The sequence below is a fragment of the Schistocerca americana genome, chromosome 1 (genome assembly GCF_021461395.2).
Source record: "Schistocerca americana isolate TAMUIC-IGC-003095 chromosome 1, iqSchAmer2.1, whole genome shotgun sequence".
NCBI classification, from domain to species: domain Eukaryota; kingdom Metazoa; phylum Arthropoda; class Insecta; order Orthoptera; family Acrididae; genus Schistocerca; species Schistocerca americana.
The window spans coordinates 1,236,184,992-1,236,203,152 of NC_060119.1; the positions used below are offsets into that span (position 1 = coordinate 1,236,184,992).

The 18,161-nt window shown below is 41.1% G+C and overlaps 1 protein-coding gene across 1 annotated transcript in view; it reads right to left on the minus strand.

Moving 5' to 3' along the window:
* LOC124598421 (Down syndrome cell adhesion molecule-like protein Dscam2) overlaps window positions 1-18,161 on the minus strand; it is a 378,789-nt gene that overhangs the window by 11,546 nt on the left and 349,082 nt on the right. The window contains exons 30-31 of the mRNA XM_047136000.1: window positions 11,274-11,391; window positions 3,137-3,277 (exon numbers count right to left, since the gene is read on the minus strand). Coding sequence (XP_046991956.1) covers window positions 3,137-3,277; window positions 11,274-11,391 — 259 coding nt within the window. The remainder of the gene's footprint in view (window positions 1-3,136; window positions 3,278-11,273; window positions 11,392-18,161) is intronic.

Sequence of the window (18,161 nt, forward strand, 5' to 3'; positions counted from 1 at the left end):
TTAAAGGTCTCCTGAAAAATTTCATTTACAGTGATTTCAAGATTAGTATTTGTTGAATTGTCTACCAGAATCGTCGTGTCATCGGCAAACAAAGTAAATTTTATCTTAGCCCTTGTACACACTGGAAGGTCATTTATGAAAATAAGGAAATGTAGAGGACCCAGAATAGAGCCCTGTGGGACTCCACAGTTTATTGTGCCCCAAGAAGAGGACATTGGTTCTCCATTAGTGTCATTTACCATGACTTTCTGTTTCCGGTTCTTTAAATAGGAGGCAAACCACATCCCTGCTTCTCCAGTTAACCCATAAAATTCTGCCTTTCTCAGAAAAATCTCATAGTTCACGCAATCGAATGCCTTAGAAAGGTTACAATAAATTCCAGTTGGAGACATTTTATTATTAATTGATTCAAGAATTGCATTGGTGAAAGAATATATTGCATCTGCTGTTGAGATATTTTTCTGGAAACCGAACTGACTTTTATTGAAAATATTGTATTTACTAAGATGTTCAAGAAACCTTCTGTGTACAAGTTTCTCGAGAATCTTGGAGAAACAAGTTAAGACTGAAATAGGACAATAATTGGTTACTTCATTTCTGTCACCCTTCTTGTACAATGGTTTCACCACTGCATGTTTAAGTCTATCAGGGACAATTCCTAGTCTCAGTGATACATTAAAGTTGTGGCACAGGACTTCACAAATGAAAATGTTTGTGTGTTTCAACACTTTGATGGAAATACCATCAATACCAGTTGAGTTTTTGTTTTTCATGGTCCTTATTATCTTCTTAATTTCCTCAACAGTGACAGGAGGCATGCTAATCTGGGGTGTTGCACTAAGTGCACTTCTTTTTAAAAGATTCAGAGCCTCATTTATAGAAACATTACACCCTATTTTATCCGCTCCAGTCAAAAAATGCTTGTTGAAAATTTTTGCAACATTTTCACCTTTATCAATGATATTCCCATTATCTCTGACTTCAATATTTTCTGCATCATTTGAGTAACTACCATTTTCTCTTTTAATAATACCCCAGATAGTTTTTATTTTGTTGCCAGAATTATCTATTTCTGATTTGATGAACATACTTTTTGCCTTTCTCAGAACTTTATTTAAGATCTTGCAGTACCTTTTATAATGAGCTGTTATTTCAGGGTCATTAGTACTTCTGAGAGAAACATAAAGCAGTCTTTTAGTCCTACATGATGTTTTTATTCCTTTTGTGAGCCACTGTTTGCTGGTATGGCTCTGGTACCTGTTCTTTGCAGTTCTTAGAGGGAAGACAGCTTCAAAGTGGCACATAAATTCATTTGTAAATAGGTTAAATTTGTCATTGACTTTCAGTGCTCTATAAATTGGACTCCAGTCAATGAGTTGAAGATAACTGTTGAAGATCATGAGATTTTCATTATTAATTACCCTAAATGACCTTTTACAGACTTTGTCCTTCTTGTGTGGGCATATATCATTGATAGTTAGCAATTGGCCATCATGGTCTGAAAGACCATTTAGCACTTGTTTTACTGTTGCATTGGTGTTTCTATTCTCATCAATGAAAATATTATCTATAATATTTGAACAGTAGTTCGTAACCCTTGTGGTGAAGTCTACCATGGGTGTGAGGTTGTATGTGTTCAATACATGTAGCAGGTCAGCTCTACTACTACCATAATCTAGCAAGTTAATGTTAAAGTCTCCTAAGACTACAGTATTTTTATTTTTTGAATATATATGGGATAGAAGAGATTTGAGTTGCTTAAAGAACATACATTGCTTCCCTGATGGGGCACTATACACTGTTACTACAATGAGTGACAGGATCTTGGTGCTAATTTCTATACCACAAGCTTCAAAATGCTGATCAAAACAGTATTTTGTTAGCTCTAGAGATCAATACATTATATTCTTTTTTACATATATAATTACACCACCCTTCTGCACACTGTTTCTACAAAAGTGAGAGGCAATATGATAGCCATCTAGATTCAGCGTATTGATACCCTCCTTTACATGTGTTCGGTAAAACAAAGGATATTGACATTATCAATAGTATTACTGTCACTAATATTCATTGTCAACAGTTCCAGTTTACTTCTTAGCCTCCTTATAATTTGATAGAAAATACACAGTTTGTCACATTTAGTATTGACTTTTTGCGGAAGTGGGTCGCTAGGTTTCAAGATGGGTGAGTTTTTGCACACACTCGTTAGATAATTGATCTTTTGCTGAGTGTCATTTCTGGCTGACTTACCTAAGTCATGGTTTTCCCCTTTTTGTTACGAAGCCAGCTGCTACATCAGGGAGATTTTAAAGTCCAAGTTACTCCAGCTCCCAGAAAACTCCACGTCATGTTTCTGCAGGACGATGCCTGGCAATATGAAGTGAGGAGTATACAACTCTTCTCTGGAGAATGTGGGCACCACTACTTTCCTAGCTTATATATTCCTCTCACATGATACCCATTAAATAATTTGTCATGGTTGTCTAGCAACTCCTGCCGGTGATTGGTGACTTGCATACAAACTGAACTCAGGGAACTCCTTCGGAACATATCTAGGCATTTTTTTGTTCCACGCCATGCCATTTAGATTGTAGTTGCTGCATACTGAATTCTCAGGAGTGATGTACAGTTCTATAATCCTAGACATCTTACTTGTTGCCATCAACCTGATGCATGGCATGTGTCTTTTGTACTGCAGTGTGCAGTCTTCACTGTAGTTGTTTTGTGTGCTTCAATGGTGTAATCTTATCCCCCCCCCCCCCCCCCCCTTCCTTCATAGTGCATAGTGTTGAATTGATGTTTCCTTTTGGAGGGGGCTAATTGCATAAAAGCAAACATAAAACTCAAGAGATTAATATACTCATTCCTGAATGTGTTTCAGTTATTCAGCCAGGTCCAATCACGGAGTTCTCACATTACATTGACAGCATAAATAGACTATATATCTGTGTGTGAATAATATGTTATTGGGACTAACATACTAAAACCAATGATACAAATTTTTATGGCTGTGACTGTTGCAACATTCACCAGTCATTTATTTAGATATCATACCACAAAAATATTAGATGCTTACTTGTTAATTCCGATGTCATATCATCTGAGCTTTTTGCAGATAACTACTTCGACATACCTGGCAAGAAGTTTATCTAGTTCACTGGCATCTCTATCACATTCAGCTTCACTTAATTCACGACTGTCTGAAAATCCGCAGGGGGGCTGCAGTTGATAGCTCGAGAAGCTGCTCTCGTCCTCGGCAGAACTGGAGCCTCTCCTAGAAAGAATATTATTTTTTTATAATCTTCTGGACAAATTAAGAAAATAGGAAATTAGGTGAAAGGATGTCTGGTAAATTACAAAGCTTGAATTTTCCTTGTGGAGCAGAAATTGCAGTAAAATTATTTTATATTTATTATCTCTTAGCATGTATACTGTAGTGTTTAACAGAGGGAAAGCTATTAGGAATAATTAAATAATGAAGAATACAACTTTTAGTTTTTCATGCTAGAAATCAAACATAGTTCCAGTTATTTTGTTATTACTTCCATCTCATTTTGATACAGAAAAAGCAATCTTCAGTAGTATTGTGACTGAGATATGACAGAATATTGAGAGTGACTGAAGGACGTGATGAGAGTAGATCAACCAGTCTGATCCACTAAGCAGCAAATCACTGAGAGTGAACAATCAAGACACAACAATGAGGAAACAGATAAGTGTAGACTGTGTGACTCATAAGCAAAGTCATGCGAACAACTCAAGAGAAAACCAGAAATAGAGCAAAGCTAATATCAAAAACTAGTAGTGCATGTTGTCTTCTTTATTTTATGCCTTCTTTTTCTTCAGCTGCAGTTTTACAAGTTATATCGGTTAATACCATATTTGGCAACTGTAAAAAAGTCTTATTGATACCAAATGCCTTTATATTTAATTTAAAGAATCTTCTGTGGTCACAATATGGTTTTTTGTATAATTTTGTTTGCTAGGACTATGAACAGTTCTCATGCTTTAACTTAGTAATATGAACATTATTAAATTATTATCATAACTCATGATATTTTTCTTTGTTTCTTAATGGTGTTATACATAGAACTTTCATTGACATGAAATATATATTCACATTTTTGTGTTATGTAGGTACACTGCCATCTCGCCATTTCATGCACTTTGTCGTGATACTGTGGGGTGTGCTTGTCTTTTGTTTTGTTTTGGTGGTACTTGGTATCATCTGCTATTTATTTATTTATTTTTTAACGGAGGGTGACATGTGCTTGTTTGTGAGTGTAAATTATTGTTCTACAATGGTACAGTGGTGAGTGATGTATGGTGAGTGCATTGTCTAGTTTATGTTATATTACTTTTGTAGTGTCCAGGGAAGTTGTTCTTTATGTACTGTATGTTTTATTAGTTGAAATATGGAGTGGTTGCTAATATTTGCTTGGTAATTTATTATGTGTTTTTTCTCTATTATTGCCATTTGGATTTAGAAGTTCTTTTGTAGGGTTATAGAATCTTACTATTTTCTTGTTTGTTCCTATTAGGGTGGTGGTTTTCGCGTCAGGAGTGTGGTTTATTACACTAGTTTTATTTGTTGTAGGTTAAGGATGTTCCAAATTCTATGTGCAGTTCATTTCCATATTTGATTGTGTACCAGTTTGTCTGTCAAGTTTTGGTATTGTGTCCTTGGTGTGTAGTGTTAGTGTTGTTGTTTGTGTGTGTGTGTGTGTGTGTGTGTGTGTTCCTGGATTTGTGTGATATTTTCATTTCTTAGTTATATGTTTTTCTGGACTTTCTCAACTCAGTTTTGTAATTAGGGATTCTTGGTATGCATTATGTTTTGCTATTTGAATAATTATGTCTAGCTCCTTATTGTAGTTGTGTTTCTCAACTAGTACTGTGTTTAATCCAAGTTTAGAGAAAGGAAAATAAAGTTCCTTGATTTTTTTGGTATAATCTGTTGTTTTTATTGTTTCCTTTTGCATTATTATTATTTTCAGTATAATCACCAAGAGCCTAAATACTCTATATGATAAACACACTCTGCTAAAAACAATAAGAGTAGAAAGAAAACTTGCATCATGGCTTACAGACCACCTCAAGCATCTTATGACGGTCAGAGATGCAGCACACAGAACATACAAATGGCACCTGATTTCTGATAACCATCTCAGCTACAAGCAACTATGCAAGTGAGTTATTCAATTTGTGGGAAAGGCAAAACTCAGGTATGCCCACTCGTGAACTGAGGACTTTCACAGACCTACTGTCCTGTGGAAAAATCTACAATGTCTAGGAAGAGGCAAACCTAAATTTGCAGCTGAACCACTAGTCCGTATTGAAGATCTAAGTGACTGTTTCGCCATGCAGACATCTTTACTTGATGAACACATAAGGCCACAAACCAATGACTCCCTTAAAATATCTGTGGTTGATACAAACAAATAATATTGCCTGTAGCTGGTAAGCCATAATACAGTCAGGGAGACCATTGCATGTATTTGTTTGGCAGCTGTAGGACAGGATAATATAGCAGTGCAAATGATCAGTTTCCTCTTCAATCCTCTGCTACTCAAAATAACAGACATTTTCAACCATTCTCTTACTCTCAGCATCTTCCCAACTTCCTGGAAACAGGAAGAATCCAAGAAAGAATATGCTGAACAACCTTCCAACTATAGGGTCATTTGCATTCTGCAGGCATTATTCAAGGCCAGAATGAGATTTTCACTCTGCAGTGGAGTGTGTGCTGATATGAAACTTCCTGGCAGAGTAAAACTGTGTGCCAGACTGAGACTTGAACTCAGGACCTTTGCCTTTCACGGGCAAGTGCCCTATCAACTGCGCTACCCAAGCACGAGTCACGACTCATCCCCACAGCTTCAATTCTGCCAGTACCTAGTCTCCTACCTTCCAAGCTTCTGTGAACCTTGCAGAACTAGCATTCCTGGATGAAAGGATATTGCCGAGACATGGCACATCAGCACACACTACACTGCAGAGTGAAAATCTCATTCTGGAAACATCCCATAGGCTGTGGCTAAGCCTAGTGTATGGAACTTGGATAATTTAGAGTCGAGCTGGATTATGGTGACGTGAATGTTGTTTGCCGTTACTCCAAAGTCTGTCTGGATATCTCCATTTCCATGTCTGTGCCTATTAGTACTCCCACTAGTTGTATTGGATGTGGATGTATCTTTGCAGTTACACAGTTCTGACGTTGGAGAGTGTTCTGGTTGTGGGTGTGCTTCTGGTAGTGATGATGGTATGGTTGGCAGGAATGAACAGAGATGGTTTGTATGGCAGCAGTCCAAACCCTTCGATGAACTGACAAAGGCGATATGCTGTCCTTGGGTGTCTACCTTTGCTGCTGGTGTCCACATTTCTTCTGCTACATAGGAGTGCGTCAAGACTGCTGTTCTTAGTAGTAGCACACAGTGTGCTTTGGTTTCCAGGGGCTCTGTGACCAGAAGAATAAGGAACATTCATGGTTTTCTGCTATGGAGGAGCTGCAGGGCTGGATGGCTGTGGTCCTGTACATGCCCTGGAAACGTGTGAGTACTGTTGTTGTGGTGGAGGTTCCCAGTGCTTTAAACATTTGCCACTTAAATGTCCACATCTTGTACTCTGTTTTGTCACTGGAGCATGGTTGGAATGGAGGGTTAAAATGATGCTTTATGTTGTTTGATGTGTAGTACTCACTGAAAACAGTTGCTATGAATTGGACCCATTGTCAGATGCTGTAGTTGTAGAATCTGCACTAGAATAGGAGCACTGTGGCTTCTGTTGTGATGAATGCCATGCGTACCACATATCTCAACAAGGGAAGTGTCCAGACATCTCTGAGTGAACCAAAGTGATGTTGTTTGGACATGGAGAAGATACAGAGAGACAGGAACTGTCGATGACGTGCTTTGCTCAGGCCACCCAAGGTCTACTACTGCAGTGGATGACTGCTACCTACAGATTATGGCTCGGAGGAATGCTGACAGCAATGCCACCATGTTGAGTAATGCTTTTCGTGCAGCCACAGGACATGGTGTTACAACCAAAACTGTGTGCAAAAGGCTTCATGATGCGCAACTTCACTTCCAATGTCCATGGCGAGGTCCATCTTTGCAACCGTGACACCATGCAGCATGGAAGGTGTCGTAATGGCTGTACGATATGTGAATGCCATCCTCCGACTGATAGTGCAACCATGTCGGCAGCATATTGGCGAGGTATTCGTCTTCATGGATGACAATTTGCACCCCCATCATGCACATTTTGTGAATAACTTCCTTCAGAATAACGATATCCCTTGACTAGAGCGGCCAGCATGTTCTCCAGACATGAATGCTATTGCACATGCCTGGGATAGACTGAAAAGGGCTGTTTATGGACGACGTGACCCACCAACGACTCTGAGAAATCTATGCCGAATCGCCATTGAGGAGTAGGACAATCTGGACCAACAGTGCCTTGATGAACTTGTGGATAGTATGTCATGATGAACACAGGCATGCATCGATGCAAGAGAATATGCTACTGGGTATCAGAGGTAACGATGTATACAGCAGTCTGGACCACCAGCTCTGAAGGTCTCACTGTATGGTGGTACAACATGCAATGTGTGGTTTTCATGAGCAATAAAAGGGGCAGAAATGATGTTTATGTTGATCTCTATTCAAATTTTCTGTACAGATTCCGGAACTCTTGGAACCGAGGTGATGCAAAACTTTTTTTGATGTGTGTAGCTTACAAAGGTTCTACAGGTATTCCTGGCACTTAGTTCTCATGACAGTTATGTGAACATTATCTAAAAAATGATGACTTCATCATTATCCTCACAGCAGACAAGGGATCTACCACTATGGAACTTGAGCGACAAGAGTATGTAAACGAGGGTCTACGTCAGCTGTCTGACACTTCTACATTCAGCATCTTCATCAAGATCCTGTCCCTGTGATACAAACTGACCTACAGTCTCTCCTTAAAACATTAGGCCCCTCACAAGGACTAACACCTCAATCCATAGAACTTCTTACCCCACACTTCTTCTTAAGACCCACAAACCAAATCGTCCTGGGCATCCCACAACTGTTGACTAAAAGCACCCAAAGAATGTACACTATGTGATCAAAAGTATCTGGACATCTGGCTGAAAATGACTTACAAGTTCATGGTGCCCTCCATCGGTAATGCTGGAATTCACCCTTAGCCTTGATGACAGCTTCCAGGCATACGTTCAGTCAGGTGCTGGAAGGTATCTTGGGGAATGGCAACCCATTCTTCATGGAGTGGTGCATTGAGGAGAGGTATCAATGTTGGTCAGTGAGACCTGGCATGAAGTCGGTGTTCCAAAACATCCCAAAAGTGTTGCACAGGATTCAGGTCAGGACCCTGTGCAGGCCAGTCCATTACAGGGGTGTTATTGTCGTGTAACCACTCTGTCATAGGCCGTGCATTATGAACAGGTGCTCGATCATGTTGAAAGAAGCAATCGCTATCCCCGAATTGCTCTTCAACAGTGGGAAGCAAGAAGGTGCTTAAAACATCAATGTAGGCCTCTGCTGTGATAATGCCATGCAAAACAACAAGGGGTGCAAGCCCCCTCCATGAAAAACATGACTACACCATAACAGCACTGCCCCCAAAATTTACTGTTGGCACTACACAAGCTGGCAGATGACGTTCACTGGGCATTCACCAAACCCGAACCCTGTCATCAGATTGCCACGTTGTGTACTGTGATTCGCCACTCCACGCAGCGTTTTTCCACAGTTCAATCTTCCAATGTTTACACTCTTTACACAAAGTGAGGTGCCATTTGGCATTTACTGGCATGATATGTGCCTTATTAGCAGGTGCTTGACCATGAAATCCCAGTTTTCTCACCTCCTGCCTAACTGTCATAGTACTTGTATTGGATCTGAATGCAATTTGGGATTCCTGTGTTATGGTCTGGATAGATATCTGCCTATTACGCATTATGACCCTCTTTAACTGTCGGTGATCTCTGCCAGTCAACAGACTAAATCTTTCTTGCCTCCGATTATTGAAAATTGTGACTGTAAATCTAATATATGATCAACAAAAAACTGACAACAATACTCACCAACTCTACATTATTTTCATTCCTTTAGACACCAATAAACATTCTACACGCAGAGCACTGAAATAAAGATATCAATATATGAATTAATGAAAATGATAATGATTTGTCATTAATTCAGTCGCACAGCTAACAACCTCATAAAGGTATTGAAAATCAATAGCAATCATGTCTTAGCTGTTTTCTTACCGCCCCCCCCCCCCCCCCCCCACACACACACTGAATGCGATGTCCTTTATGTAGACTGAATTATAACGTTTCCATGAACCCATCTGTAGGGTATGCTAAAAAACTGAAATTCAAATTATATTGAAAATTTTCAATATTTACACTGGGCAGTTTATCATTTGTGATTTATAAATTGAAATTGTACTGTCTGTGTTCTTTCTCTTTCTCAAAATTGAATTCTCTTACCTAATGGATCAAAATGGACTAAGAAATGAGAATGATAACCTAATCATTAGCACAAACAACCTTAATGGTAATTACAAAACAAAGACTGTAAGACTGTGAGGCCACAGCTGGGTGTGCCTTACTAAGGACACCAGCATGTGTGGAGCTTTAGTCAGAGGATGTGCCCGACTAAGAAAATCAGCAATAGCCAATTCTACACTTCACACTGAGAAGTGAATTCTCAACCTACGAGGATACAAAATTCAGATGAATTAAATACGAGATTTTTTTTGTAAATATTAGAGATTTTAAATTTTCTGTAGGCTTGTCATTTACACATGAGCAAGTGCGTGTACAACTAATTTTATTGTAGTTTTAGTAATAAGTAAATGGGAGAAAAATAGCCCAAAGAAAAAAAAACTGCTATTTATACATAGACAATATCCTATATATGTTCAAATATTTATTTTGTATTATTATTATTTGCTTCGGGTACTCCCAGGGTGGCATGTGGTGTTTTGTAGCAGAAATATCTACATCACAGCAGGTACTGCATGAAGCTACCAATGCCATGCAGAGTGCCAAGGAGGACTTCATCATACTACATCCCTAAGTACTTCAACAGACATTCTAGATAACAATGTAAATGGAAAGAAAGGAAAGTTATGTGAAACTTTTAGTTAGTACAAGCTCAGCCACCACTCAAAATAAATGCTTGTAATAAAAGTTCACTGACGTACAGGAATGAAAGAAATATTTTAATCAATGAACAACGGAAGGATAAGGAATCGCTGAATAACTATTCATGTGGATTTTAATGTCAAAAATACAGAAAATTAAAGCTGCAGCAAGCAGAGAAATTAAATAAAAGAAGAAGACATTCATCTTTAATATATATTACACAGCTGTTAGTTTTGAAAAGCGAGAAAGGCGAAGAGACTTAGTGAAAAGCAAGTGCTCATCTTTCTAATTTTGACTATGAAGCTCAGAATTTTGTCTTTCAGACCACATTATCCATATCCCTACCTTGAAAGGGGGAGTAGTCAGGATGTAATCACAAAAGAGTTCACAAAGACTTACAGCCATTTCCAGAGGAGTGTCATCCAGCATCAAAACTGAGACCCTGCTGGGGGAGTTCAGTTTTGGTTGGTTGGTTACAGCTATTGTGGGGTATCAGTTGTAGTTGCAAATATGCCTACTCTCTATATATTGGATCCTTTTTTGCTTGGTAAATAGTATATCCAAAATTACTCAGTGATGATCTGAAATGAATCACTACAGAGTTCTCTTGATGAATATTAACCCGCTTCCCAGTCGCAATAGCTGAGATAGCATGATCTTCCACTCAACATCAAGAGTGTCGCATCCCCTCACACCATGATACACCTTTGAGATTTTTGCAACACTCAAGGCACTGATGCAGATTGTGGTGATAAGGAACGGTGCGGTGTCATCTCTTCTCCACATATTAGCCAAATATTGGTGATGAAAATTTCTTGTACTAGCAGAATTTGAACCAGTAATCTCTGAGTCAAGCATGCTTAACAACATGGTTTATTTACATGATGATAAAACTTACCAAAAGTTCTTCTATATTTCAAATCAAACAATGTTTATAACCTTACAATACTTTTTTAAAAGGAAAATATGATAACTCCAACTTTTCAACAGTATAAAGCCAGATAACATACACATGGCAGAAAAACCTGATGACCTTGTATTTCATTTTTCTATCGACATGTTGTGTGAATGTAACTAGTCTGTAGGAACAAACCTTGACTACCTGGTGTGCATCTGCAGTGCTGTCTTGCTAGAGCACATAGGCTGGAGGGGCATCTGCCTTCTTTGGGGAAGAGGTGAAGTCTCATTTGACTCAGTACTAGAGTCAAGTTGATAAATTTCTATAACACATGTTTAAGGCAAATGAGAGTTTGTTAATACTGTTTATTACACAGTTTTATATCTAATAATCCAAGCATATTTTATTGTGACATCAGAATAATTATTAGAATCTACAAATAAAATGTGTACATCTAAACCATGACAATAACAACATTTTAATATAATTCATTTTATAATTAAATGTAGTAACCATATTACTCTACATAGATATTTGGAAATGGTCTAGCAGCCCATAATTATATGCCATAATTTTTCTTTAAAATTCTTCTCATTACACCTCAAATTACATGTAATACACATACTGTGCAGCATTACACAGAGATAATAACACCAGAGAAGGAGAGTTGCTACTCGCCACATAGCAGAGATACTGAGTCGTGATAGGCACAACAAAAAGTTTCACACAATTATAGCTTTAGGCCATTGCCTTTGTCAGCAGTACACACACACACACACACACACACACACACACACACACACACACACAGACACACAAGAACTGAAACCCCATTGCGAGCAGCAGTACCAGTGCATGATGGGAGTGGCAAATGGGTGGGGGTAAGGACGAGGCTGGGGCGGGGAGGGGGAGGGACAGTATGGTGGGGGTGGCAGACATTGATGTGTTGAGGTTTAGATGGAGGACAGGAGAGAAGGTGCGGGGGTAGGGGGCAGATGGGGGGGGGGGGGGAGGGGGGAGAGAAATAAAAAGATATTAAAATACTGGGTGTGGTGGTGAAATGATGGCTGTGTAGTGCTGGAACTGGAACAGGGAGGGGGCTGGATGGGTGAGGACAATGACTAACAAAGGTTGAGGCCAGGAGGGTTACGGGAACGTAGGATATATTGCAAGGAAACTTCCCACCTGCGCAATTCAGAAAAGCTGGTGTTGGTGGGAATGTAATTCAGTTGCTCCAGTCATGGATGGTACTAAGTTACGAGGGGAATGCTCCTCTGTGGCCAGACTGTGGGACTTTGGGAGGTGGTGGGAGACTGGAAAGATACGACACGGGAGATTTGTTTTTGTACAAGTATGGGAGGATAATTACGGTCAATAGAGGCTTCAGTGAGACCCTTGGTATATTTTGAGAGGGACTGCTTGTCAATGTAGAAGCGATGACCACAGGTGGCTAGGCTGTACAGAAGGGACTTCTTGGTATGGAATCGTTGGCAGCTGTCAAAGTGGAGGTATTGCTGGTGGTTAGTAGGTTTGATATGGATGGAGGTACTGATGTAGCCATGTCTGAGGTGGAGGTCAACATCTAGAAAGGTGGCTTGTTGGGTTGAGTATGACCAGGTGAAGCAGATGGGGGAGAAGTTGTTGAGGTTCTGGAGGAATGTGAATAAGGTGTCCTCACCTTCAATCCAGATAGCAAAGATGTCATCAATGAATATGAACCGGGTGAGGGGTTTAAAATTCTGGGTTTTTAGGAAGGATTCCTCTAGATGGCCCATGAATAGGTTAGCATAGGATGGTGCCACGCGGGTGCCCATAGCCATACCACAGATTTGTTTGTAGGTAATACCTTCAAAGGAGAAGTAATTGTGGGTGAGGATATAGTTGGTCATGTAGACTAGGGAGGAGGTTGTTGGTTTGGAATCCATAGGGCATCTGGAAAGGTAGTGTTCAATAGCAGTAAGGGCATGGGCATTAGCAATGTTAGTGTACAGGGAGGTGGTGTCAATAGTGACGAGCAGGGCACCATGTGGTAAAGGGACAGGAACTGTGGAGAGTCAGTCGAGGAAATGGTCAGTATCTTTTATATAGGAGGATAGATTCCGGGTAATATGTTGAAGGTGTTGGTCTACGAGAGCAGAGATTCTCTCAGTGGGGGCACAGTAACCGGCCACAATGGGACGTCCTGGGTTGTTGGGTTTATGGACTTTAGGAAGCATGTAGAAGGTGGAAGTGCGGGGAGTGGTAGGGGTAGTAGAGAGATGGGCTCTGGGGAGAGGTTCTGGAATGGGCCTAAGGATTTGAGTAGTGACTGGAGATCCTGCTGGATTACTGGAATGGGATCACTGTGGCATGGTTTGTAGGTGGAAGTATCTGACGGAGTCCTTCTGCCACGTGATTCTTGCAGTTCAAAACAATGGTGGTGGAGCAATTGTCTGCAGGTAGGATTATAAGGTTGGGATCAGTTTTTAGATGGTGGACTGTGGTTCTTTCTGAGGTTGTAGAGTTAGTTTCATGTTGAGGGATTTGGAGAATGATGGTGAGGCAGGTTTGAGGTTAAGAAATTCTGGAAAGTTAACAGGGGGTGGTTTGGAGGCAATGGGGGTGGATCACAGTTGGATAGAGGAGTGAACTGAGTTAGGCAAGGTTCAGTATTGGTCTTTGGTTGAGTCTGATTGGTCGGGTTGGTGGCAAAAAAGTGTTTCCACTGTAGGGATCGAGAGAATGAGAGAAGGTCTTTAACTAGTCCTGCGTGGTTGGATTTGGGAGTGGGGCAAAAGGTGAGACCTTTGGAAAGGACTGATATTTCTGTGGGACTAAGGCTTCTGGAGGAAAGGATCATGACTTTGTTGCGGGTCTGTTTAAGATTTGAGTTTTGTATGTTGGTGGGAAGGAGTTTCGGAGGGTGGGGTAAGTGTAGTAGGCCTGAGAGACAAGGTTTATCAGCTATGAGGGGGCGTGGGGGAGGTTGTTGTAGAAGTAGTGGATAGTGGTACTCCAAGGTGGGAGTAGGAAGTGAACAGGATGGAGAGATTTTTGAGGTGGCGTTGTGCATGTTGCTCAAGTTCCTGCAGGGCAAGAGTTTCAATGTATGTTATGGGTTCCAGGAATTTGCGATTACATAGCACGAGAATTTTCTGGATGGAGAGAAGGTACTGCATGGAGGATTGGGCTTGATTGATATGGTTTTGCAGGACTGTGTTGGTGAGAACTAAAGATTGGCGGAATCTGAACAGGTGGAGGTCATTGTGGAAGGAGGGGTGGCAACCAGAGATGGGTAATTTGATGGTAAGGCCATTAGGGGGGGATTTCATGAGCCAAGCAACAACACAGGAACAGTATGTGGGACTGGGATCTGGCTAGGGATAAGGAAATTTTTCTGTATTGACGCAGATGGAAGGAGCAAGGATCCATTATGGTGCAAAAAATGCGAAAAATTACTTAAGAAAGTAGAATTATGTCAGAAAAAATACGCAAAAATATACCCAAATATGTGTGAAAAATACGAAAGAGATGAAATGAATGCACAAGGGGAAAAAATGAGATGAAATCTGAGGAAGACGACGATAGTGGAAGGTGAAAACTCACTAAAAATGTTGAGAAGTCACAAGGGTCAAAGTAGAGAGTAACTAATCATTAATAAATATATGTATATTACTGTGGATAGCAGGTTTGAGGGCAGATAAGCATAAAGAAGAGGGATGGCAGATGTGTCTGAATGAGACGGAATTAGTGGGTGCAAACAGGGATAGGATAGAGAAAGTGTGGGGGGTTGAGAGAGGTTCGTAGGTAGAAATGCACGATCGTGTGGCAGCGGAAAAGTGTGGGAGATAACATGGAAAAATACGGGAACTGACACAAGGAGAGTGATCAGTTTGAAGGCATAGGCTTAACTATATCGGCGGGAGTAATGTGGAACATAAGATGCTGCACCAACAATCAACTTGGTCTTGAGGCCGTCTGTTGCGTGCAGCTCAGATGGTTGATACAGTGTGGCTCGTCAGTACAGCGTTACGTGCAGTTCATAAGCCAACAAGAGAAACACAGGAAAGAAAAGAAAGAAGGATGGACATTGAGTATAGTGATGCAAAAGAAAGTAGTTACAAAGGAAAACAGCACACCCCTACCACTCCCTACATTCCCACCTTCTACATGCTTCCTAAAGTCCATAAACCCAATAACCCAGGACGTCCCATTGTGGCCGGTTACTGTGCCCCCTCTAAGAGAATCTCTTCTCTCATAGGCCGACACCTTCAGCCTATTACCTGGAAGCTATCCTCCTATATAAAAGATACTGACCATTTCCTCGACTGACCCTCCACAATTCCTGTCCCTTTACCATATGGTGCCCTGCTCATCACTATTGTTGCCACCTTCCTCTACATTAACATTCCTAATGCCCATGCCCTTACTGCTATTGAACACTACCTTTCCAGACGCCCTATGGATTCCAAACAAACAACCTCCTTCCTAGTCTCCATGACCAACTATATCCTCACCCACAATTACTTCTACTTTGAAGGCATTACCTACAAACAAATCCATGGTACGGCTATGGGCACCTGCATGACACCATCCTATGCTAACCTATTCATGGGTCATCTAGAGGAATCCTTCCTAAAAAGCCAGAATCCTAAACCCCTCACCTGGTTCATATTCATGGATGACATCTTTGCTATCTGGATTGAAGTTGAGGACCCCTTATTCACATTCCTCCAGAACCTCAACAACTTCTCCCCCATCTGCTTCACCTGGTGGTACTCAACCCAACAAGCCACCTTCCTAGATGATGATCTCCATCTCAGAGGTGGCTACATCAGTACCTCCATCCATATCAAACCTATTAACCCCCAGCAATACCTCCACTTTGACAGCTGCCACCCATTCCATACCAAGAAGTCCCTTCCGTACAGCCTAGCCACCCATGGTCGTCACATCTGCAGTGGCAAGCAGCCACTCTCAAAATATACTGAGGGTCTCACTGAAGCCTCTACTGACCATAATTATCCTCCCATACTTGTACAAAAACAAATCTCCCATGCCTTATATTTCCAGTCTCCCACCACCTCCCAAAGTCCCACAGTCCGGCTACAGAGGAGCATTCCCTTCGTATCTCAGTACCATCCGGGACTGGAGCAACTGAATTACATTCTCCGCCAGAGTTTCGATTACCTCTCGTTGTGCCCTGAAATGAGAAATGTCCTGCTCACTATCCTTCCCCCACCCCCCCCCCCCCCCCCTCCTATCATGGTATTATGCCATCCACCGAACCTATACAATATACTCGTCCATCCTTACACAACCCCTGCTCCCAGTTCCTTACCTCATGGCTCATACCTGTGTAATAGACCTAGATGCAAGACCTGTCCCATACATCCTCCTACCACCACCTACTCCAGTCCGGTCACTAATATCACCTATCAAAGGCAGGGCTAACTGTGAAACCAGTCATGTGATTTACAAGCTAAGCTGCAACCACTGTGCTGCATTCTATGTAGGCGTGTCAACCAACAAGCTGTCTAAGCATGAATGACCACCGACAAGCTGTGGCCAAAAAACAAGTGGACCACCCTGTTGTTGAACATGCTGCCAGACATGATATCCTTCATCTCAATGACTGCTTCACAGCCTGTGCCATATGGATCCTTCCCACCAACACCAGCTTTTCTAAATTGCGCAGATGGGAACTTTCCTTGCAATACATCCTACGTTCCCGTAACCCTCCTGGCCTCAACCTTCATTAGTCACTGTCCTCACCCATCCAGCCCCCTCCCTATTCCCATTCCAGCACTACACAGCCATCATTTCACTGCCACACCCAGTCTTTTCATTTCTTTTTATTTCTCTCCCTTACTCTACTTAGCCCCTCCCCCCTCCGCACCTTCTCTCCTGTCCTCCGTCTAAACTGCAACACATCACTGTCCACCACCCCCGCCATACTATCCCTCCGCCTTACCTCCACCCAGTCGCCACTCGCATCATGGCACTGGTGCTGTGGCTTGCAGTGTGGTTTCAGTTCTCTGCGAGGCTGCAGATGTGTGTGTGTGTGTGTGTGTGTGTGTGTGTGTGTGTGTGTCCACTGCTGACAAAGGCCTTAATGGCCGAAAGGAAAGCTATAATTGTGTGAATCTTTTTGTTGGTTTGTTGTGCCTATCGCAACTCAGCATCTCCGCTATATGGTGAGTAGCAACTTTCCTTATCTGGTATTGTTACATTCCATCTTGGATTTTCCATTGTTTGATTATACAGAGATATGTTTTTGAAGGCTTCTGGCTTTATATCGAGCACAATTACCTAACATTCAAAATGCATTCATGCTTTCTATGATAATGGCAATATATTATCCAGCTCAGTTTCATAAAAATGCACATATAATCTCCACCCTTATAAAACAACACAGCACAAATCACATGTTAGGTGTACAATATTATGTGCTATTTTTACAAATTTTTATTGACCAGGTTCCGCAATTCTAAACTTTGAAAGTCACAGAACTTCCGTCTGCTCTGTGTCCAGTTCCTGTCAACCTCAGCACTCTAACATGTTATTACACAGTGAATGCCATTCTGTTTGTCAGTTCATTTATTAGTTTAAAAATGAGCAATGAAGCAATTCCTGGTCCATCACAGGTAGTACATATAACTTCCCACAGATGGTGGGCTACAATACAAGTACGTAGTGAACTTTGTGTCATTTCTATTTTCTGTAGATGCCCAGTATGAAGCACATTCATTCACACATCATGTGTACAATGCCAGCCCTGCACGAGAGAGATGGGGCTGATTACAACCAAAACACCCCTTTCCTGCTGGACACCATTCTGTAAGTAATAAGGAAAAATTGGACAAATATTCTGATGTCTCTTCTGATGAAGTGGACCAAGTTGATAATCATGGAAGGACACTTAAGAACTGTTGTATAATTATCTTCAAAAGGGGGGGACACTTAAAATAGATCTCTCCACTTGAGTCGATGAATATACAGCTGGGTTTTTGTCAGGTAAACATGGCGAATAGGATGCTGCCAGAACTTCTCAGGAATATATATCATGATATGCCTAGAGCATATCTTGCTTATGCCTTACTTATTATATGA